The sequence below is a fragment of the Pocillopora verrucosa genome, chromosome 3 (assembly GCF_036669915.1).
Source record: "Pocillopora verrucosa isolate sample1 chromosome 3, ASM3666991v2, whole genome shotgun sequence".
Lineage (NCBI taxonomy): Eukaryota > Metazoa > Cnidaria > Anthozoa > Scleractinia > Pocilloporidae > Pocillopora > Pocillopora verrucosa.
Genome location: NC_089314.1, coordinates 9,825,689 through 9,849,176, shown reverse-complemented (window position 1 = coordinate 9,849,176; position 23,488 = coordinate 9,825,689). Strand labels below are relative to the sequence as shown.

At 39.1% G+C, this 23,488-nt stretch overlaps 3 protein-coding genes and 1 non-coding gene across 4 annotated transcripts; 2 read left to right on the top strand and 2 right to left on the bottom strand.

Moving 5' to 3' along the window:
- Nucleotides 1–2,133: 2,133 nt before the first annotated feature.
- On the top strand, nt 2,134–5,378 carry LOC136279530 (guanylate-binding protein 6-like). The gene is made up of 6 exons (XM_066163471.1): nt 2,134–2,149; nt 2,665–2,960; nt 3,262–3,516; nt 3,718–3,840; nt 4,391–4,438; nt 4,798–5,378. Exons 1-6 carry the CDS (start codon nt 2,134–2,136, stop codon nt 5,098–5,100), a joined length of 1,041 nt encoding a protein of 346 aa, XP_066019568.1. The 3' UTR covers nt 5,101–5,378.
- A 17-nt stretch (nt 5,379–5,395) lies between these two features.
- LOC131784141 (uncharacterized) lies at nt 5,396–10,856 on the bottom strand. Its single transcript, XM_066163895.1, has 7 exons — nt 10,676–10,856; nt 9,641–9,892; nt 9,379–9,504; nt 8,848–8,991; nt 8,190–8,356; nt 6,933–7,271; nt 5,396–6,221 (listed from the first exon to the last, which is right to left on the bottom strand). The coding sequence occupies exons 1-7, from the start codon at nt 10,800–10,802 to the stop codon at nt 6,033–6,035; spliced, it is 1,344 nt and encodes a 447-aa protein (XP_066019992.1). The 5' UTR covers nt 10,803–10,856; the 3' UTR covers nt 5,396–6,032.
- A 2,840-nt stretch (nt 10,857–13,696) lies between these two features.
- Nucleotides 13,697–20,985, bottom strand: LOC131772069 (CWF19-like protein 1). Its single transcript, XM_066163977.1, has 12 exons — nt 20,834–20,985; nt 20,067–20,151; nt 19,510–19,659; nt 18,919–19,006; nt 18,435–18,485; nt 18,006–18,085; nt 17,644–17,736; nt 17,117–17,139; nt 16,925–17,018; nt 16,554–16,667; nt 15,275–15,372; nt 13,697–14,705 (listed from the first exon to the last, which is right to left on the bottom strand). The coding sequence occupies exons 3-12, from the start codon at nt 19,654–19,656 to the stop codon at nt 14,564–14,566; spliced, it is 930 nt and encodes a 309-aa protein (XP_066020074.1). The 5' UTR covers nt 19,657–19,659; nt 20,067–20,151; nt 20,834–20,985; the 3' UTR covers nt 13,697–14,563.
- Nucleotides 16,706–16,824, top strand: Trnal-caa (transfer RNA leucine (anticodon CAA)). The gene is made up of 2 exons: nt 16,706–16,743; nt 16,779–16,824. It is a non-coding gene; the product is annotated as a tRNA-Leu (tRNA).
- Nucleotides 20,986–23,488: the final 2,503 nt, after the last annotated feature.

Below are 23,488 nucleotides of genomic sequence, written 5' to 3'. Positions count from 1 at the left end.
TTGAGGTGCAATTTAAGTCAGAGTCCGTTCTTTCGTCACTATTTTGTTTGATCTACTACAATTTGTTGCCAACTATTTTCCATCTTAAAATTAACACTTTATTCACCTTCTTTATGTGTGTAATGTAATTATGATTTTCATCTAGTTTCTGATATAGAAGGTAAATAAAAAAGCAATATTCCTTCCAATTTCTGGCAGCTAAAGGCAACAAACTGTGTGTGTGTGGTAAATTTTGTATTCCATTTCCGGTATCCGTTCTAGTTTTCGCGACTCAGACTTTCTTTACATTCTTTTCCTGTGAAAAAGGACTCCAATGGAAAGGAATTCACAAGTGGTTTTGTCTTGACTCTGAAGGCATAGACGCCGTGTCAAGTGATGGATCGGACGATCACTGTATTTTTACACTGACCATTCTTCTGGCTTCGGTACGGATTTACAACTCTGCTGGTGTACCGACCAGAACTGATCTTGACGGACTAGAGTATCCCTAATCAGAGGTTTTGCTTTGTGGCCTTAGAATAGATGTTTATCTGGAGTAATGACCTCCTTTAACTCTCAGTTCAGTTTCAGTATTGCCGATGACTAGATAAAGGCATCTTGATTGAGTTTCGACGGAAAATGAAATATCGACTACGTCAGAAGGTCGAGGAAGTCAAATAATTATGTTTTTTTTATGTGAAAGACGAAAGATTTTAAGCTCAGTCGTCGAATAAGAAGCATTTGAAAGAGAAAACGAAATGGATGAAATTATTTTTCTCAAGGTAGGAAAATATTTTTTCTTTGCCACGTTGGTGCCAACACGGATAATTTCTATATTATAATAATCTTCTACCACTTTTTCCGGCCCAATTTTCATATCGAGCTGGCTATTAAAAGTGTTTTCTTTGTATAATTTAAATAGCAATTCTAAGTCACTGTAAATGACGTCCTGCAAATCAAATTGGTTACGAAGAGATCTTCTGACCTCCTGCAACAATGTCTCGGGAGACAAATCGAGCGAATGCGTGAATTACGAAAATGTAGTGTAAAAAAAAGAGAGAGAAATTACTGTTACACGAGATCAGCTAGGCACTGTGAACCACTGACATCGTCGCAGTGAAGAGCATAGATATCTAACAGATCTGGATTTCAATATGGAGGGGTAGCTTTGTATTGTCTACCTATTTAAAATGCAAGTCAGATGATTTCTTCTATCATTTTTCTCGAATCCTTAACATTGATCACAGCTTCATCGTGAAACTTTCTCAGCGAATTCAGCTTCGTTCGTCAGCACAAACGAGTGATCCAGTTGGTGGAGAAAGTTTGCAAGCTGATGCAAGTCAATTTCATAAAACATTTCCCTTCTTCGTCTGGCTGCTAAGAGATGTTGTGCTGTCTCTTCCAAAGGACTGTCACAGCATCAAGGATTACTTCCTGACAAGGGTGGGTTTATAAAGTTTGTTTTCAAGGATAACTTTATGCCAATTTGTTCGAGGTAACTTATTAATAAGTGTTATGTCATTGAGGCATGAATTCCACTTTTACTGTACAGTACTTTTATTGGATAATGCCATTAAGGAAAACTCAGGATCGTTGGCAGGGGTTTCATTGTTTAACAGATTGAACAGAAGAGAGAGGTAGGAAAAACACTCGCTCACGAGCTACGGTGCTCATTACGAAGAGTTGCTTTTCAGTGCTGAAGTACGGCTGTCATCTTTCAATACGGTAGCAATTCAATTGACGTTAGTTTTGTTGCATCTAGGTTTCTTGTCCGATCCAACTTCAAAAGGCGACCAATCAAATCAAGTGGCAGAGAGTATCTTGAACTTCTTCCCTGGGTTTGACGCTTTCAAGCTTCCTCCGCCTTCATCAGACCGGAAGTGGTGTTGAACCTTAACAGAGACGAGGTGCAGCAAGACGTGAACAAGTCATTTGTCCAAGGAGTTCAGGAGTTCAAGGCACTGCTTAGGTCTAAGCTATCACCTAAGCGCAGTTTTTAACGATGGAGAATACGTAACTGTGAAGGTAGGTTGTTTCCTCAGCCCACCCCCCCTTACCCCCCCACCTCCACCCCCCCCCCCTTCTGCGCCCTGAATCTACTTAATTCAGGCAAACTAAATTGAAACTTTCTTATGAGTATATGGCATCAAGGGAATGGACGCAGTGCACAGTATGACCTCTCACGGCCTAGTTGAAAATCCAGGACAAATGAAAATCAGATCCTTACTTCATAACTTATTTTCAACGAAAAGGCCTTGGGAATTGAATTGGGATCATTTCCTTCAGAGTCATTCATGTCAAGCAAGGACACCTTTTTTCCGTTTATTTTGTGACTTGCCTTATATGGAAAATAGTCATCAGAAAAATTGATCATAGATGCAGACAGCTTTTTTAGCGCCAGATGTCCAGAGTTTCTGATTATAAAAATAGCTCTGAGTGTAAATTTTTAGAGCACAGCTCAAAAATTTGCGTTTTCATAAATCCCATAAAATCTAAGCTTATAACGTTTTATAACTTTGTAGAATTTGTACAAAAGAGACGAAATTTGAGATGGAAAACCCGCCTTGTCATACCCGTCAAAGATATTTACTGACCGTAAATTATTTTTCCCTTTGATCTTGACTACGCAATGAATTAAATATAATTTTTCACTGAAATTAATTTTTTATCTTTTTATAATCATAGCTCTGGCAGCTCTCGTTAATATTTACGTTTCTGCCTTGAACACTCCTGGCACAGTACCCAGTGTGCAGAGTGCGTGGGAGACCTTTGTGCACACTAAGTGCACTGAGGCGAAACATGCCGCCTTAAAGGTGTATGAAAGTGTAATGACGTCAGAGCTGGATGGTTTACTGCCTTGTAACAGCGATAACATTCGTCAGGTTCAGGAAAGAGCTATTGGAGAGAGCATGAGGATTTTTCAGGAAGAAACTGTTGGAGTTTCCGCCTCGAGTAGCGAGAAGTATTTTGATGAGCTCATGGTACGACTGCAACATTACAGTGTTATTATGAATGTGCTGATCATAAAAATTTTCTCACATAATGACCTAACAAGCTTTTGAAGATTGAAGGATATTCATCCGTGGGTAGTTCATGAATTCAATGGCATTTTGAGTACAGGTGTGGCAAATCAGCAGTTTTTCATGAGTTAGTATTGGCTCAGAGGTTCATAAGCGCAGCTCCTGTTAGGAAACACTCAGTACTTTAGTGTCCTGAGGACGCCTACGTTTCATACTAAAACTACGACATTCTTATGAAATAAGCATCGTTATTTCTTTTTAGGAGAGTATGAACGAGGCGTTGAAACGATGGCAGGATGAGAACAATCGACAAACGAAAGAACAATGCCATAAATTGCTGAGGGCCTTGAAAGAAAAACACTTGGACCCCATTCTGAGGGAGCTAAGCGGCAAGGATGGAGCATCAGTGAGCTTTGCTCAGATCATTGGTGGCTACTCAGCAATTGAACAGGGATTTAAACGTGACGCAAAGGGAGCCAAGGACATTTGCGCTCAAGTGTTTTACGAGTTTCATCCGGTAGGTGTATGTGGGATTGTTTTGATCAATTGAAAACGTTCAAATCAGTCCAGTGCAGTCGAGCAAGATATAAGCAAAGTAGTGGGCAAACCATCGGCAAAACGAATAATCGGATTTAAGTTATAGGACATATTACTGCAAATCCCTATGTTTATTCGTGAAGCCAAATAAGTCTTCTAAACTCTTATTTGGGCATTGTAGGAAATGCAGGCAGAGATGGAGAAACACATGGCGTATCTACAACAGCTGAAAGACTTCGACGAGTCTTTGGCTTTCGAAAGACAAGAAAAGGCTCGTCAGGAGCAGGAGAGACAACGAATAGAGGTGACACTTTTAATAATTAGCGAAAGAGATACTATTGCCCACGCACATACCTACGTGTTACCTGATTATGTCTTTTATTTCGATCAGTCTCCCTAAATTTGTTTTCTTACGCTTGTGTCAAAAAATTTTGAGGGTAAACATTTGTCGAGCGTGGAGTTACAGTAGAGTAGCTTAATGGTAATTGTACAAACTTGCCTCAAGCGCTAGCATTGGAAAAACAAAAGCAGGATTTGGTATCATGCCTTTGTCGGAGGCGTCGTGTTTTTCTTGCTGTATGTTCTTACCTCAGTTTTAAAATTATATAAAGCTTTTAAAGCACAATTTATCGTCTAAAATTTTACTTTATTGTGCAGATTATGTATGTTATGTAAAAATTAGTAATAATAATGATGACGATTGGTGATTACAAAAATTTTAATAGTAATGGTAAAAACATGGTTTATGGAATATGCTATAAATCCCACTGCATTTGCGGCAAAAGTTGGTTCTCATTGAAATACCGATTGCAACCTATATCAATGATGCGAAACGATTTATGATTGAACTCTAGGAAGAGAATGCTCGGTTGGAAGAGGAGAGGCGTGCAAAAGAAAAAGAGGTGGGTTTCCTCGTATCTGTTTTTTTTTTTTCGTTTGCTTTTTGGTTTATTGGGTGATTTTGTTTGTTGCCGTTGTTGCTGTTGTTTTTTGTTGTCTTTGCTTTGTTTCTTTACTTTACACGGGTGTTACTTGAAGGTAACATACAAAGTGTTAGCACATCATCCATGATCACTTTTTCGTGGGTTACTTCCATGTTTGTGCAATACTAATACCATTCTACCGATGTCCCTATTCCACCCCCCCCCAAGTCTGATTAATTGCCATTTTCTCCTATGCTCCGGTTCAATTGAAAGATTGAGTAGACATAAGCTTAAAAATGTTTTAGATGTCAATTATCGAATTTTGTTTTGTGTTCCAGATGGAAATTCTGAAAGCTAAGCAAGAGGAAGACAGGAAACGCTTGGAAGAGCAGTTTAAAGCGGACATGGAAGCCCAAAGGGAGCAAATGCACAATATGATGACAGCAAACATGGAGGAACTGCGAAAGGATCGAGAGGCAATTGTCCAGCAGAATCAAACCTTTAAGGAGTCAATGGAGCAGATGCGGCAGTCAATGGAAAAAAGAAATGACCAAATTGTCGAGCTTCAGAAGCAAATTGTTGCTCTCGCAAACAGACCACCTCCTCCCCCACAAAAGAGAGGAATTTGTGTTATTTCGTAAAAGCACGGTCAGTTTATCTTTCACATAACACCTGACTCCAAATATAAAACATTTCTTGTGTTCAAAAGGGGCTGCTGATGGTGATATAAGCGACTATAACCACGTAAGGGGCTATAAAAATCCTGTAAGTTGCAGTAGACTGCCGGTGATATAAACGACTACTGTCGAAACCCATCAGATTATTTCTATTTAAGTTACATGCCATTATTTCAGATTTTCAGAGGCTTAACGACCTCTAGAAAGCTGTGGAATATATCTATGTTATAACTGACTTGATTACAATAAACAGGTGTTAAAAAAAAGTCTGCATGGTTTTATAATGAAGATCCTAAATCTTATGGTATCATCACTTTAGAGGTACCGTTTGTGCGATCAAAATGGGAAATGTGTTGGCTTGTGCAGCATATGTTATAGAAGATAGCTGAACATTCCACAGAAGTCCAGCAATGGTCACCTAACAAATTTAAGATGAAACTACTTGCACGTGAGTTTGGTTAGGAGACAACTATATCGTGTTAATAGAGGCCCTGTCGCTTACTAAAGACACAATAAGGAGTCGTATCGAGATGACTTTTTAAGCAAGCTAAGGCTAACAGGTATGAAATGTCTATGCCAGTTCCTGGGCAAACCTCAACATTGTATTCGAGAATATTGCTTGAAAATGAACGGCTTTAATGCATTAGGGAAAAGATGATGATCATTATTGGACTAAGATGACTTGAATGCGAGGAAAGATCCACAAGCTATTGTGCAACTGTGGGAAAACGCCCTTTGAGTTGATAAAAACGTTATCTATTTGTATTAATCAAAAGGCAAAGAAACATCTTAACAAGAGAGTTATGGCTTAACTAAAGCAGTGATCCTCTCTTATAGAAGGTAACAGTATGATCCTCTCTTTCTCACGGTCTGTAAGGCATCACTGAAGAACTCCGTTATCTCAGTGATACTTCAGTAAGAAATCGCTCCAAAGCTCTAATTGCAGGCTCCAATGGTTTATCAATGTAGTGCATGGAATCACGGGTGCCTTCAGGCCAAGCAGTGGTCAACGGGTAAATATCAAGAACAGGGATTCCTGCCTTACACATAGCGTCTGTAGCATAAGTATGGAACAGCTGATTCCTCTGAATCGTAGACAAAGTAGGCAAGCAAGGAAGAGATGAGACAAATTAGGCAAAATGTTATAAACAAATTTGAAACATTAATAGTTTGTTTACGTAACAGACATTGTCGCAATCCTCAGTTCCATGATTTTTTCAGTTGTTATGGCAAAGTTTTTGATGTCAAGTGTCAGTTAGCATTCTATCATAAAGTCCTCTGGAAGACGAAATTGAAACAAATGGGAAAAAAAATTGGGGTGCACATGCCAACCATCCATCGTTTTGCATGCCAAGCATTCACTGACGCAGTCGTCTTGAATGTGTATCCCCAGTTTAGAGACCGGTCATTGTATACAACCTGGGGTGAGTGGGGGGAGGAGTTCGGAAGATTTTGGTCACGGTGTCACGGTAAATATTTACCTGATATTCCCCAGACGGGTTTTAAATATTCTTATGATTCCCCTCTCATTGCCACTTAATTGGCGATCAATTTTCTGTGGTATCCCCCCCTTTTATACTATGTTGACGATTACTGATCCCCATTAAGTCCCCCCCCCCAGATAAAAGAAGATTTCGAATGCTGGTCTCCGTACATTACAAAGTTTTCTGATGAGTGTTTTTCTCAGTACGTTTGCTTGACCCGCGCGCGTACTAATACGTCCTTTCACTGGTCATCAAAATAGTCCTGATCATGTTTGCGATTAAGGCATATGATGTTTCAACTTGTATTATTACCTGATTGGTAAAGAATCTCCATTCGGTATAGTTCACTTGCGGGAAACAGTCTTTAAAACGCTCCGCCTCTACAGCCGCGTTACTTCGCCAAATGGAAAGTACCCGGCTACTCAACGCGCCTTCATTCTCAGTACCAGTGTCTCTCCTTAGTGTCTCGATAATGCTATCAATCAGCATTTGGTAAGCTGTAAAGTTCAGCGATAGTGAGTAATGTATACCGACGTTAAAAAAGAAAACGCTTTGATTCCCTGTCATGTTAAGGCTGTCCAAGACTTTTTGGATCTCCTCAAGGACAATAGTCTGGTTGAAATCTCTATCATCGCTTCCTTTCCAGGAGACCTGCAAAGATACACAACGGGCGCTCGCGTCATCCTTTTTAATGCTTCATAAAACCAAGAGATAAAACTTCAAAAGAATATGAGAACAAATATCTGTCATGGAAACGTTAAAAAAATCTTACCAACCGAGAGATTAGTTGACAAAAATGCCGTGACATAATTTAATAATTTGTTTCTCATCTAAATCTACTTCAAAATCACTACAAAATTTTCGAACATGATTGGTTATCACCAGCCCGATTTGAGCACTAGTAGGAAAGTATGGGCGTCAAGCTTATAATTGGACTGTGTAATTCGACAGTCTGTATATCATGCATCTGTTATTGGACAGTACCCTTCGTTTGCGTACGCTGTTGTCAAGAATATCGTCGAGTTAACTATTGTTTTTTTATTAAAAGTATAACCGAGGGCTAGTTTTGACTAAGAGGGAAGAAAATTTCGTGGCGTCCAATTCTACCTGAATTATACTTGTAATAAACAAGTCGACTCCCGCTTTGCGGTCGTCCGTTTTCGTGAATCATTCAAAGGATCTCAGACCAAGTTGGATCCCACTTAGTCCATTATCATCACTAATTTCAAATTTGGAAAAATAATGTTCCCAAGGTAGATACTGTTTCATTAACGAAACAAACAAAGTAAACAAAAAAGTCGAAAGCAGAAAATAGAACCTAGTTTAAATGTATTATCAACTACAAGTTGGTAATAAACAACCAAAAAAACTGGTAATACGCCCAATTAGAGTGATGTTTTTGCTATAATCTTCTAAACGAAGAGAGTGTTTCGGTGTCAATTTTCATTATTTAGTTCGTACAACTTTTTCGAGGTTCTGCTTCAAGAGGATTGATCCCAAATTCAAATCAACAAACGAAAGACTTTTCATAAGCAAGTTATAAATAAGGAAGAGTTTCTTTCCACTCACATCATAATTCCACATGTACTTCTTCCCACAGGTATGAAACATTTTTTTACAAAGCTGACTTTTCTTTGCAAGAGAATGGAAATGCACGTTTGTGGAATCCCCATAAAACATTAGATCATCTAATTTTCTCTTCACACGTTTTTCCGCATATTGTGCCTTTTGCATCTCTGATAAAAAAAAAAAGAAATAAACACATATGAGCCGCTTATTTACACGAAGTCCAACCCAAACCACAGTTTAACGCAGTCAGTGGGCCTCAGGCTCTCCCTATAAGAGGGTTGATTTCATTAAAAAAATGTCCTTCAACTGTTAGCTTTTGGCCCTCTTGACACCGTTCACAAATGTAAGTGTTCATATGAAAGGTTCAGCTAAATTGAGGATTGTTTGGGACGCGGTTTTGCTGAAAAACGGTTCAAATAATCAGACCATAGTTTGGAATGGGGAGACCCAAAATAATTTCTTTCTTCTCGATGCAATAGTTTGAAGATTGTTCGCATACCCTAGTGTTTTGTAGGATGTTGTTGAGGAGACCTGAAAAAAGTTCTGGTGGTAACTTACGTCGCAAGCAAACTTTTTAAGCATCGAACATGAACTGACATCAACGTTTAGGAAATATTAACATTATTAATTCATTAATTTTATTACTAAGTTCGCTAACCTTCAGGCATGTATTGTTTCCAAATGCTGTTGACCCATCGCCCAAAGCCATTCCACACCAAGGAGCAGTTAAAGTCACACGACGACTGGGAGAAACTTTCTTTACTTGATTGACTTAGAAATGGCTGGATGTACTTGAAGAAACCTGTACATAGTACGTTAAAGTAACGGCCTAGCTAAATTTACAATACACTGTGACTCGCTGATGGAGCATTAGAGTGCAGACTTTTCATTTCCTGAAGGTTCGTCCTAAGAGCGACTAGCATCTAATTTCTCCCCACAATATCACCCCTGAATCAAGAAATGAAGGTTACGAGAACATAGGAAATGATCCGCAACTAAAGAAGCTCTTGATTGTTGAACAAATTCTCCTTGTCGGCATCTTAGGAAATGTATTGAGAACAGTATGGAGAATATGCATACTGATGTTCGGGTTAATGATTATTTTCTGAAAATATTGCTCTCTTATGTTGCTAAAAAAAAGTTGCAGTAAGCAAATTATTTTCTTGGTAAAAATCATTCACATCATTACCTTTTGTTTTATTGCACTCTTTGATATAAAACTCGATCGGCTTTCCACTTTGAAGCGGTGCTTCAATAAAATCATGGTCAATATCTCCCAGGATACCAGTCTCCTGTTTGTGGCCTTGAATGTCACCTTAAGAAAAAAGGAGAAAAGGCGTGGAAGTGATTTTGTTATTTCATTTTGTCAGTGAACCGCAAGACCTTTAGAATGAAATTCCCACATCAACAACTGCCAGTTGCGATGCTGAATTTACATATAAAAAGAGAACCTTTTATGTACCAATCCTCCGGTGGATCTCTAAAGCCATCGCAAAGCGTGAAATCCAGAATAGCCTGGACCGAGTAATTCCCAGGCTCCAGTGCAAGAAACAGAACCTCGTATGTTCCATCATTATGGTCGACCACGATCGGTGTTAAGGATGCTGGACCTTGTCTGATGTGAACTCTCCACGAATCTCCTCCAGTCTCCTTAAGCTGGCCACTTTTGGTCACGGACTGGATAAAGAAGCGACTAAATTCGCCTGAAAAGTATTGAGAGTAAATTTAGCGACGCCAAATCAAAATGCTTTGAGTTTATTATTATCAACATAATCATTAATGATATCATTATTTTAATCATCATTTTTTTTATCATTATTATAATTTGCATTAAAATTATTTCTAGTATAATCATCATTAATTTTTCTATAATCATAACCATCACAATTATTTAAATTTTTAAGAGCTTCTCACTACTTGTTGAGAAAATAAAAATAAAAAAATATATTTTTTCAATAATAAATCAAATAGTTGAGGAAGAGGCAAGAGGATCATATCATTAAACCTTGAGTTGAGTGTTATCTGCTGCTTTGTGATGGTCGAGTAATCCTGCTCAAAATCCTGCCAGAGTGACAGTGGAAAAAGGCTTTGGAAAAAAATTATGTTGGGTTTCGGGGTCTACCTTACAAAATTTGTACATACAATCTACAGTGTTTAATTTAACATTTGTGTAAAGGACTGAATTTTACACTGGAAAACTTAAGTGTAATATTCGTAGGCATCATTATGGAAGCAATTTACAACGGACCATTTTTTTCCCCTGGGGAAATGAAATGCTTCTTTTAAATCTTCAGTTGTTGAACCGATTTCTTCTTGTCATTTTTGAAAGCACGAAGATGATGACAGCAAATAACAATGGAATAAATAAAGAGAAATAAAAACCTGCTTGCAACCCAATGCCTCTTTTCACACTCACATTCTTGAAAGCATCCAAACAGTTACAAAATTAATCAGCTTCTCAGAAAGGTGTGTTTATATCTGTTTACCTTGAGCTTTTACTTCCTTCTTTAAGATAAAACTCTTATCAGGGTCTGTTCTGCTTTTTGAAGAGGACTCACGCTGTGTCCAAGCCATTTTGTCATGACAGCTTCCCGACAATACTTCCCAGTCCATACTCGACCGCTGAAGTCGGCACCAGTCAGTGAAAAAACTTTCACGGTCACTTGATGAACGTGTTAATCTATCAGCTGTTAATCGATCAAGTGGTAACTGATCATGTGTTAACTGATCTTGGCTAAAGTCGGCTAGTTTCACGAGGCGTAAGAATTCAAGTTTAAAAAATTCACGGACAATAATTGTTATTAAAACAAACAGGGACAGTAAGAACAGCTTCTGTACTTTACGAAACATCATCTCTGGTTACTGGCTGTGAAAATAAAAGGAAAAGAAAATATGAACAACGTTTGACACAATGTTTGACTCAAATCAGAGAATTAGCCTCCTTCCCCACTTCTCCACGCGTTAGATGCACACAATGTAAGAGCATTGCATCGGCAAATTTATCGGAAGCGGCATTTCTTTGATCGCTGGAAAGAGCGTTTAGCGAGGAGAGCTAGGGAGAGGTCTGTGAGGTGTCCAGTGCTGATAATGGATGCCAGAACCCACGGCCAACTCTCCTCGACTCGCTCTAAATCTTCCCACGGGCAGGGAAGCGTCTTGCAGCGCTATTCGGTCGCTATTTACTTCAATTCTCCTCTCGTGAACATGGGCCGATTTGACACTTCGGCAGAACTGTCCAAAATAAGTGCTTAAGGCTGATAATTATAAATTGACCGAAACCCGGATTGTCCTTCTGTACTAACACGAGGTTTGCTTTGAGACTGCCCCGCGTCAGTCTTTAACCCATTACGCCCTAAGAGTGATAAGCATCTAATTTCTCCTTGCTGTATCACCCCTGAATCACATATCAAGGTCACGAGAATAAAGAAAATGATCACTGACTAAAGAAGCTCTTGATTGTTAAACAAATTCTCCTTGTCATCACCTTAGGAAATATATTGAGAACGGTATGCAGAATATGCATTCTGATGTTAGGGAGTAAAGGGTTAAAGAACCGATCAAAGACCTAAACATCAAGGGGACAAATCGCACCCTAAGCAAGTCCAGTACGACAAAATGGTGGTTCGTGATTAGTTCAAACTGGTTAAATTAAAAAGGAGAAGCGATTCAGACAATGTTATTGGAGAGAACGTACGTACCCTGAATAGCTTATCCATACGAAAAATTGAATGAGTTTTATACCCAACCAGATTTCTACAAGGTATACCCTGAAAGAGGGACTGGCCTGGTTTAACTTCTTTTCTTCATATAAACGCTTACAAACATTTGACAGCAGAGGGGATTCTCCTAGCCGTAATTCAACTCGGATGATAATTAAAGAAATCGAGGTTTTGTCAAGAGTCGCTTAAGATAGGTTAACTTATGGAAGCAACTGACCGATGACCATTTATGGGTTAAACACTCGCTTGTGCAGTGAATATAAATTGATAAATGAGCGACACTCCCAGACATATCGGTAGGGACACTTCTTCAGAGGAACGACGGCTACGATCTTCTCTCGCCCCTTCCCTTTTGCCAAAGTTGTTAATTCCAAATGCTTCTATGCCGTCTTAAAGCCCAACATTGAGAGGGACACATGAGGCAGCAAGTCTTCAACACAAATGAGTCCGGGAGTGTAGATTTGAATTACTTCCAATACGTAGTCCCCCGGCATATCAGATGCCTGAAGCTAACTTTATTCAAAGCAAAACAATCGCGAACAGCCCTCACAAAACTTAAACACACGTAGGCAAAGAAACATCATTATCCAGCGACATATTTTGAAATGGCATGACAAAACTTGGAATATGATTCCTTCAATCATTTTTTCTTGGAATTTCTCACCTGGACAGCGCCAATCTTTTGCAGTGCTGCTTTTCCTCAATGCCCTTCCGTGCTATTTTTCATTCGGTTGCTGCGCGTTGTTGCCTGTCTGACAATAATTCATTTGTGCTAAGACTGTTGTTAGTTAATCTTAATCAATATTGACAAACTTCTTTCATGTGCTGTGATAATTCAAACCCTAACACGTCAACACTATCAGAAAATTTAAAGTTAATCTCAAAACGTGCGCGGGTTAATGAGGAAAATACTACTTTTAAAAAGGTGCAATAAATTATCGGTGACAAATTTCCCGTAAGACGTAAACCCCTTAGCGACCTTTTCGCAGTGAACAGCTTGACCGAAAAAATCCGAGGTGCTATCCTCCCGAGCTATTTTTACATTCGGTTATTGTGCGCGCGCGTTGTTGCCCGTCTGACAATAATTCATAAGTACCATGACTGTTGTCAGTTATTCTTTATTGATATTGACAAATTTCTTTTCATGTGCGGCGATACTCCAAACCCTAACAGGTCAACACTTTCATAAAATTTAGAGTAAATCTCAAAACGTGCGCGGTTTATTTAAAAAAATACTATCTTCAAAAAGTCGAAAAATCATCGGGGTCAAATTTCCCATAAGACGCAATCTCCTTAGAGACCTTTTCGCGGTAACCCTAAACGAAAAAATCCTATTTTTTTGCGCTCGCATTTAATTGCTTTGGTTTTTGTATGCAGATTTGACGTCAATCTCTCATCACGAAACATTAAAATGAAGAAAAAGCGTTTGGTTTGAAACCAAAGTAAAGCTAGACCCCAAAGGCGCACGAACTATTAATTTCCTGATTGAAAATGAAAAAAAAACATATCCTGCCGTGAGTGAAAAGGGTTTTTGGAAAAGAAAAAGGTTCACTTTTCCGCGAACCGCCATTTCGTCTGTTGTGAACGTCAGAGGATCTACCAGATCACTGGTTGGCGGCTCATAGCGTGGGCCCAGTGTTAGCGTAATTCTTAAAGAAAATTGACCGCTTAGGAAGTCAATTTTTCTAGATACCAATCCCAAAATGACGACCAAAATCAAATTCATCTGTCTTACCTCATTTTTAACGCTTCTTCTATTCTAATATTGAACAAAATATCAACAACCGAACAACAACAACAAAAACAGACAAATAGGAAAATAATATTTATCCTTTAGTCGCCGAATGAAGTCACCAGGGCCGAATCCGCCTCTCTTGATACGCTCACTGTCATTTGTCATTATAGACCTACTGGCTCCAAACTGCATTGAAAGAACAACAGCAAGGAAAGAAAATATCCTCACGGGTGAGCTGTATTTACCGAAATTAATGAAAAGACACCTGAAAAGATCCAAGGCTCGACAGGATTCACGGCCTTGTCTCCTGAACACTTGTAGGACCTTACTACCACAGGTTAGAGGCGAGGTACATTTTAGCGGGTAGTTCGTTTCATGAAAAGAATCTGATCATTTATTTTATCAAATTATAAAGAAGACCGGTCACGAAGCGTTATTGTTTTTTTTTTTTTCTGTTTTAAAGATAATGACGACTTATCTCTTGAAATATTTCGTCCATTTCATATAAACATAAATTATCGCGATCTAACTATCGGGAATTTACCATCATCTCTACAGTTATCTGACCATACAGGTTGTATAAAGGGAATAGGTTTCTAAAGAAACTTCGGTGCTACGTCGGAGGGAGAGTATAACAGGGTAATTTAGTATAATCAACTGAGCTGATAACGTAAATTGACCACCGTAAAGAGCTTTAAATCTGACGCTTTTTTACGGTGGCCAATTTACGTTATCAACTCAGTCAATAATACTAGATTACTCTGCCGTACAGCTTGTAGTCTCGAACATCGTAAATCCGTCGTTTCTTTGTAAAGCATTTCCTGGAAACCCTAATGTTTGGGTCTGGATTGTTTGGGTCTGGATTGTATGAAAGCATGCCCAGCCTCATCAGCAATTCCTTTTTCGATTTTATCTTTTGCCTATTCCAAGTTAAAATCGTAAGGTTGGAATTTCTTTCTAAAGACGGCTGCCATCCTTGTCTCCTCGTCCTTAGAAACTTTACAAGCTTTCCAGTCCACTCTGTCGGGCATGTTGAGAAGAGCGGGACTGGCGGCAACTTCCCTGTTCAAGGAACGAAAGACACATCAGATCAATAGGTTCTACACCAATCCAAGGGCGTAGTAAAGAAAACAAACGCACGCTAATTTTGTCTTCGACAATCCAAAGAAAATTGTCCTATATTTAACAAACAAGAGACGGAGATAAAGCCAAACAACACTGTCAGAATTTATAAAATAATTTCCCTCTAAAAAGCCACAGTCGATACGATTATGATGGTTTTATGCTTTCCATTTATTAAACCCATTAATGAACCCTAAGAGAGACCAGTATTTAATTTCTCCTTACAGTAATATTTTTGAATTATTTATGAAGATCATGAAAAGAAAGGAAATGATTGCCAACCAAGTAAGCTTTGATTGTTAAACAAATTCTCTTGGGCAGTACAAAACGATTTGTGTAGATAATAGTATGGAGAATGAGGATACTGATGTCAGGGCATTGTTAATTAATATTGTATATCGCACTTTACACAGGTCTGAAAATCTCTAGTAACCTTCTCAAAGATTATGTCCCTGATGCTTACATCGAACGTAGGAATTAATTACTGAGATATTGTATGATAAAGCTACCTTCCAAACTGTAGAGGCATCTTCAAAGATACTCTGTGAAGCAATTTCTCTTCGTTGTCGAATTCTACCACAAAATAGGGCGCTCCAACTGGTACGATCTGCAACAAAATAAGTAAACACAAAATTAAAGAATTTACAAAAAACAGCAATACAAACAAATTGATCGATGACAAAGCCAACTAAAAAATAAAACGAGCCCACAAGACTCGTCAGTTGTGAACCCTTTGCACCCAAAGATCCGTACACATTTTCTCTACACTGCTCTTCATATATTGTCTAAGGTGCTGACAAAGAGAATTTGTTTAACAATCAAGAGGTTTATTAGTTGGTGATCATTTCCTTTATTCTCATAACCTTAAAGTTTGATTCAGGGGTGATATTGTGAGGAGAAATTAGATGCTGGTCACTCTCAGGGGTCAAAGGGTTGATAACATCTTACGTTCGATTTTGAAGTAGCTGCCGTTCACCCATGCACCGCCATAAGGATTCATATGTAACTTTACCTCACAATGCCGACACATCGTGTACTAAAAACCGACCTTTATGCTTCTGATTTGGCGGGTGCTATATTGATATAGCGCCAAATTCTCGCTCTTAATCCGGAAAAGTGGATAACACTAGCACAATCTGTCGCTCACACTTATGATGTGGCTTCGAAGCTAAATTGATATTCGTACTCAAACAGTCACTGGGAGGCATGAGTTCGAATCCCGTCAAAACATCAATTTCGAGCTTCTTTTGAGCAGTTCCTAATCCTGAAGCTTTTCTACGAGGATTTCTTTGCTTCACATAAGTCTCATTAAACTGTGGTTAACTTTTTATCTGTTAAGTTTTCGAATTATTGTTACAGTAACTTGTATTTTTGTTGTCGTGCACTGTGTACTCCGCTAGTTCACAAAATTCTCCATCCCACCCAGGCAAGGTTTAATTCCCCACACCCAAGGCACAGACGACAGTCAAATGCCCGTGAATTGCCGAAGAGAGGGAGGGGAGGTTTGAAAGTTCGAATTGATCGGGGCATTATCATCATCATAATTTCATTGCAGCTGTTTTTGTTGTTGCTGATGTCGTTCAAGTTATCATTTTCATAGATTATCATAATTATCGTTATTATTACCATTATTGTTGTTATTATTGCTCATGTTACATTAATGTTGCACCTGTTTCCGGTGCTCTTCCTATTCCTTTGCTGGCTCCCAAGTCATTTTTGGGGTTCTGACCTGTGCCCTGTAGCTCCTCGTAAAAGAGCCTGTAAATTATCAAACAATAAACACATCACCTGACTAAGCTCTGTATTGGCAGGCACGTCCCTCATTGCAAGAGAATTGGAATCTCCGTGTTCTCTAAAAATGTCTTTTAACTCCTCAACATCTGTGGGAGGCACTGGTATAACCTATAGATAACAAATTAAATCTTTAAGATTTAGCGAATGTCAGGATGGCCGAGCGGTCTAAGGCGCCAGACTCAAGGATAATCTCCTTCCCAGTGCTAACTGGGCCGGGTCTTCTGGTCTCCAAATGGAGGCGTGGGTTCGAATCCCACTTCTGACACGAGCTTTTTTTTTTCTCGTTTTCTTTTTTCTTTTTACGATTTACAGGTTACCTTTCGTGTTTTTCTTTCTGTTACTACGAGGATGATTACTAGTTTTACCTGAAGTTGAAGGTGCTGTGTGTAATAATTCCTTTCAAAAATTACACAGGATTTGCCTTCTTTGTGATACATTTTTCGAAGCGCTCTCTTGTACCTGCTTTAGTGTTAAAGAATTCGAACACTCTTTCACACAGGACAATCAAAGATCACAACTACAATAGATTCTTTCCCAACACGCTCTATAAAGGATATTTTTCAATTTCCATGAGAACGTCCTGTAATAAAACAAAAAAGGCTACTATCAGTTTTATCACACTCAGTGTTGAACTGCAATATTACAGTACAGCGTCGAACCGTTACTTTACCGGCGCTGTAAAATTAAGTCATAGTTCAGGAAAGAGTATATGATGGAACGTTAACGTCGTAGTTTGTGGTAAGTAACTCGCTTGCTGCTTCGGTGTTCCGTGGACATTCAATCACGAATAGGTTGTCCTTGTTGACGAAATTTGCGACTCACGATTAGCTACAGCCTTCTCAGCTAAATATCTAGGCTTTTTGGGCGGCGTAACCTTAGGGACAAGTCCTCATGGAAACTTAAAATCTGATTGCTCAATCTTTTTTTCAAAAGCTAAGTTATCGAAAACGTTCAAAAAAGGCTGCACCACCTTTTTCGTTGAGTAATTTCTTTTAGCTCATAATACTTGAAATTTCAAAAGCCTTTCATGCGTTGCTATATCTAAATCGTGGTTTGGAAACAGAAGTCAAAAGGTCTTTCCTACCTCTGTCAATTTAACTGTTGATTCGAAATGCGCGATGGGACAGATCAATACATGATCAGCTACCAGACCTCCTTTAGCCAATGCCACGTACGACTGATGACAAATGGAGAATCATATCAAAAGTTGAATTCATTTTGTTGGGGAAGGTACTTATGTTGATCATGGTCTAAAATGATATTTAACGTCTATTGAAGTGCTTTCCCGTTGTTTTACGTTATAGAACCACAGCACTTTGACAAACATTTTGTCTCGTAAGTCTCGTAAGTTTTCCAAGTTTCGCCTTTGAACGGACTTTTCTTGCACGTTATTCAAAATTTGTCACGTCAGAAATTCTGGTGAGACTTGAGCGGAAACATACTTACAGCGTCTCCCACACTGACAACCAAATGTTTCTCGACCTCAGGACTTCCCAGGCAGAACCAACAGGAACCTTTTAAGGGAGCTAAAGGAAAAAAAAAGTAAATATGGCCAAGCGTTCAAATCCAAAGCCAGGAGAAGTTCAAAGAACTTAGATCAACCTGACCTCAAGACTACAAAATGAGTCATGCGACGTTAGTCCCAAAAATCTCGTGCAAATAGATGAAAAATTGTTTCCTATATGGAGATGGGGGAATAGGGGAATGGGGGAGTTTGGGAGAATTCTCGAAATCAATCCCCGACTGCGCCTTGGGTCTGCGCAACTGTCTAGAAATCTAACAGCCCCCTTGCGTTTAGAAAAAGTTTAAGTCTTGTATTGCTCCAATACAGCATGTTCTTTCCTACATCGCAATAATCAAAGGGATCATACTTACGTGGTCCTTTACGTTGTCTTGGCTGTTTGTTGGAACCGCCTTCTTCGCCACCTGTAAAAATTTACGAGACTGGGGTAAATGACTGGAAAATTTAACTAATCGAAACTGTAAGCTATCGGAATTCCTAATGTAAGATCAAAGTACAAGCTAGGTTAGCGGAAAAATGGTTCGAGTATTAGTTAAGAAGTTGCATTCCAATTGACTAAAAGGGAATTTACTGAACTACAAACAAAATGTACGGGGGAAGCGAGTTGTCCAATGCTCAGCATTTGAGCAGTACGGCTTCGAGCCCTTGCGGGTTGCGGGGATATGGTGCTGGTGATACAAGTCAGTTCCAAAAATCTGTCAACGAAACCTGGGGGAGGGGGGACGGGGTGGGATAGAAGGGTTGAAGACTCCTAAGTGCCTCGTGCTTAGCAGAAATATCTGTTAATCTAAAAGGCCAGCTTGTGATTTAGAGCAGATTATATATATTTTCAGATACCATGATCCCTTCGTCGTTTTTGTCCAGGTCCCTGTGACTTCCCTGTGTTACTCATATCAAAAAAGAAGTTCTGACCTGTGGCACTGGCCTGCAATAAAACAAGTAGACACCATTTAGACTTAAGTCTTTTTGTATTAAAAAAATACAAAAAGATATCTTTTGAGAGTCTGTGAGCCAATAATCTACGGTGAAATTTACCAAAATACACCTAAACGTTTCTGAACTGTTATTCATGATGAAAGCGAGGAAAATTTTGGTGAATTCCTCGTTTCCGTTAAGGACTGGAACCTGTACCTCCAAGTTTCTAATTAGGCTCTACATGGAGGCACGGATTCGAATCCTGTCCGACCCTGAATTTTTTCTGGCTTCGTTTCAATTTATCATTATTACTGTTATTGCAGCTCGCCTCCTCACCTGTTTTTCATCCGCAGGTAAAAATATTGACATTAATTTTTTTATTACATTGTGTTAACGCACACTGCCGTACTTCATTACTAGAATATGCAACGACTAAATGTGACAAGTCCCTGAGGATTTTACGCATTACAGTCTTACTTTTACTTAATTATCCAGTAAGGTTTGAGAGGTCACCTGAGACTGTAGATTTGTATTTTGGTCAGCTGTGTTCACATTGCTGCCACTTAACCTGTTATAAGGACACTCCGTGACATCTGGTGGCTGTTTGACAAGTTCGTTTTTATCCATGGACACCAAGGGCACGATATTGAACGCGTACATGTACTGCAAGGAATAAGAGAGCAGAGTGAACAGAATTGACACCCAGATATAGTGAATACCGTAAACAGCATGCATTTCTTTGGTTGGAAATCTGTGTTGTTCAAAATTGGTACAAGTCTTTGACTGAAAGTACATTTCGTACCCCAATGCTACCTTGCCCAAATGAATAACAATAAAACGATATATCACTTTATAATTTTTTTTAAACAGGGAGGGGGAAGAAGAGGGGGGGGGGAGGGGGGTGGTGGGGTGCTTTGTATAGAGGGAGTCATATGGAGGTGCTCACAGAATAGAAGTCTGTCTGTTTGTCTATTTGTTTGCTTGTTTGTTTTTTTAAATTGTTACTTGAACTACATGAACACCCGAACTATCAAAGGTGATTAAAGAAATGATTAAGTATTTTCATGTACCTTTTTCTTGTGTGGATTACCAGCTTGGGCAAGGGCAATAAAACGTGTCACCTGCTGTGCAGATTCTCTCAACACCCGATGATTCCTACAAAAAAAAAATAACGTTTTCAGTAAATCACGAAAAATCTACACAGTTTTTAATTTTAAAAAGTTGTCAAAGGTATACTTTCGGAAAATCGATCTAACTTATTTGTCCTTCGCAATAATGTTAAGAAAGTAAAAGGATCGAAAAAGTTGAGTAGAAATGTACCATATACTGTTGTTAGAATATTTTGGTTTCAGGCAAGTGGTAAAAATAACCACAAGTTTGGTGGGGGGGGGGGGGGGGGGGAAGGGAAATAAAGATACCCCCGACCTTTCCCCTAGATCCACCACTGCAACTCCTTCTTTCTTGAGGAAGAGTACGCGTCGCCTGACGAGAGCAAACCGCGAATGCGAAGGAGACTTGAAACCGCTAAGCATTCGCCCAGTCGTAGAAAATACAGTGTGTCTCTGCCCAACCCAAAAGGGATCATTAGAAAATCAACCATGGAGTACAAATGAAGCTTACACTTTAACTTTTTTTTCAAAGAAAGGTTCGAGGAAAAAGCAGGAATTTCTAGTTAGAGGGGTTCAAGCCAAACCCCTTTTTGGCCATTTCCATTTTCAGCAGTGTACTGGTAGAAGCGTATTACACGTTATTGATTTTAGGTTGATGGAAAAAGGTTTTCATTTGACATGTCACACAGGGTTATCACTTATGTGCTTGTCAAATACCCTTCTCTCACCTGTATGGAGGTCTCTCGTAATAGACTCCCTCATGACCAGTGAAATGATACCTGGGCCTTAACTGTTGTGCTAGTCTGGACACCAGTGCTGAACCATTTTTTTCAGGATCAACTCTCTCCTACAGATCATGACAACATGATCAAAAACTAATTCATGGCATGTTAACCACATGTGAACCCCTTCACTAACAACATCTATGATCCATGCAGATGTTCAGTAATGCTTGTAGATCACACATGACGTCTAAATGTGGTGAAAACAAAAAAGTAGCACATGAGGCACAACTGAGTATGTCACAGAAGTTCTAACCACATTTTGACATATTCTGTGATCCATTACTTTTAAGACCCATGGTAACATAGAGTCTATTTGTTTTATATATAAAGAAGTAAAAAAGAGTTGATGGGAACTTCATCTACACTGAATGCCTCTGTACTCCTACAGATCATAAGATGATGATTATTATTGGACTAAGATGACTTGAATGCGAGGAAAGATCCTCAAGCCATTGTGCAACTGTGGGAAAACTCCCTTTGAGTTGATAAAAACGTAATCTATTTGTATTAATCAAAAGGCAAAGAAAGATCTTAACAAGAGAGTTATGGCTTAACTAAAGCAGTGATCCTCTCTTATAGAAGGTAACAGTATGATCCTCTCTTTCTCACGGTCTGTAAGGCATCACCGAAGAACTCCGTCATCTCAGTGATACTTCAGTAAGAAATCGCTCCAAAGCTCTAACTGCAGGCTCCAATGGTTTATCAATGTAGTGCATGGAATCACGGGTGCCTTCAGGCCAAGCAGTGGTCAACGGGTAAATATCAAGAACAGGGATTCCTGCCTTACACATAGCGTCTGTAGCATAAGTATGGAACAGCTGATTCCTCTGAATCGTAGACAAAGTAGGCAAGCAAGGAAGAGATGAGACAAATTAGGCAAAATGTTATAAACAAATTTGAAACATTAATAGTTTGTTTACGTAACAGACATTGTCGCAATCCTCATTCCCATGATTTTTTCAGTTGTTATGACAAAGTTTTTGATGTCAAGTGTCAGTTAGCATTCTATCACAAATCCTCTGGAAGACGGAATTGAAACAAATGTAAAAAAAAATTGGGGTGCACATACCAACCATCCATCGTTTTACATGACAAACCGTTCACTGACGCAGTCGTCTTGAATGCGTATCCCCAGTTTAGAGACCGGTCATTGTATACAACCTGGGGTGAGTGGGGGGAGGAGTTCGGAAGATTTTGGTCACGGTGTCGCGGTAAAAATTTACCTGATATCCCCCAGACGGGTTTTAAAATATTCTTATGATTTCCCTCTCATTGTCACTTAATTGACAATCAATTTTCTGTGGTACCCCCCTCCCCTTTTATACTATGTTGACGACTACTGATCCCCATCAAGTCGCCCCCCCTGGATAAATGAAGATTGCGAAGACTGGTCTCCGTACGTTACAAAGTTTTCTGATGAGTGTTTCTCAGTACATTTGCTTGACCCGCGCGCGTCCTAATACGTCCTTTCACTGGTCAGCAAAAGAGAATTGATCATGTTTGCGATGAAGGAATATAATATTTCAACTTGTATTATTACTTGATTGGTATAGAATCTCCTTTCGGTATAGTTCACTTGCAGGAAAGAGTCTTCAAAACGCTCCGCGCTATAGCCGCGTTATTTCACCAAATGGAAAGTGCCCGGCTACTCAACGTGTTTTCATTCTCATTACCAGTGGACCTCCTTAGTATGTCGATAATGCTATCGATCAGCATTTGGTAAGCTGTAAAGTTCAGCGATAGTGAGTAATGTATACGGACGTTAAAAAAGAAAAACGCTTTGATTCCCTCCCATGTTGGGGCAGTCCAAGACTTTTTGGATCTCCTCATGAAGAATATTCTGATTGACTTCTTTATCATCGCTTCCTTTCCAGGAGACCTGCAAAGATCCACAATGAGCGCTCGCGTCTTTCCTTTTAATGTTGTATAAAACCAAGAGATAAAACTTCAAAAGAATATGAAAAGAACAAAAATCTTTGATGGAAACGTTAATTAATTAAAAAAATCTTACCAACAGAGAGATTTGCTGACAAAAATGGCTTGACAAAATTTGATAATTTGTTTCTAATTTAAATCTACATTGGCTAATCAAAACCATTACAAAATTCTTGAACATGATTGGCAATCACCAGCCCGATTTGAGCTCTAGTGGGAAAGTATAGGCGTCAGGCTTATAATTGGACTGTGTAATTGGACAGTTTACGTATCATGCATGTGTTATTGGATAGCACACGTCGTGAGAAACTTTCTTTACTTGATTGACTCAGAAACGGCTGGATGTTCTCGAAGAAACCTGTACATAGTACGTTAAAGTAACGGCCTATCTAAATTTACAGTATACTGTGGCTCGCTGATGGAGCATCAGAGTGCAGACTTTTCATTTCCACCTGAATGCTCGAGATCCCAAGAGTGACTAGCATCTAATTTCTCCCAACAATATCACCCTTGAATCAAGAAATGAAGGTTACGAGAAGAGAGGAAAAGATCCGCAACTAAAGAAGCTCTTGATTGTTGAACAAATTCTCTCTGTCAGCACCTTTAACAGGAAATGTATGGAGAATAGTGTGGAGAATATGCATACTAATGTTAGAGGAAATA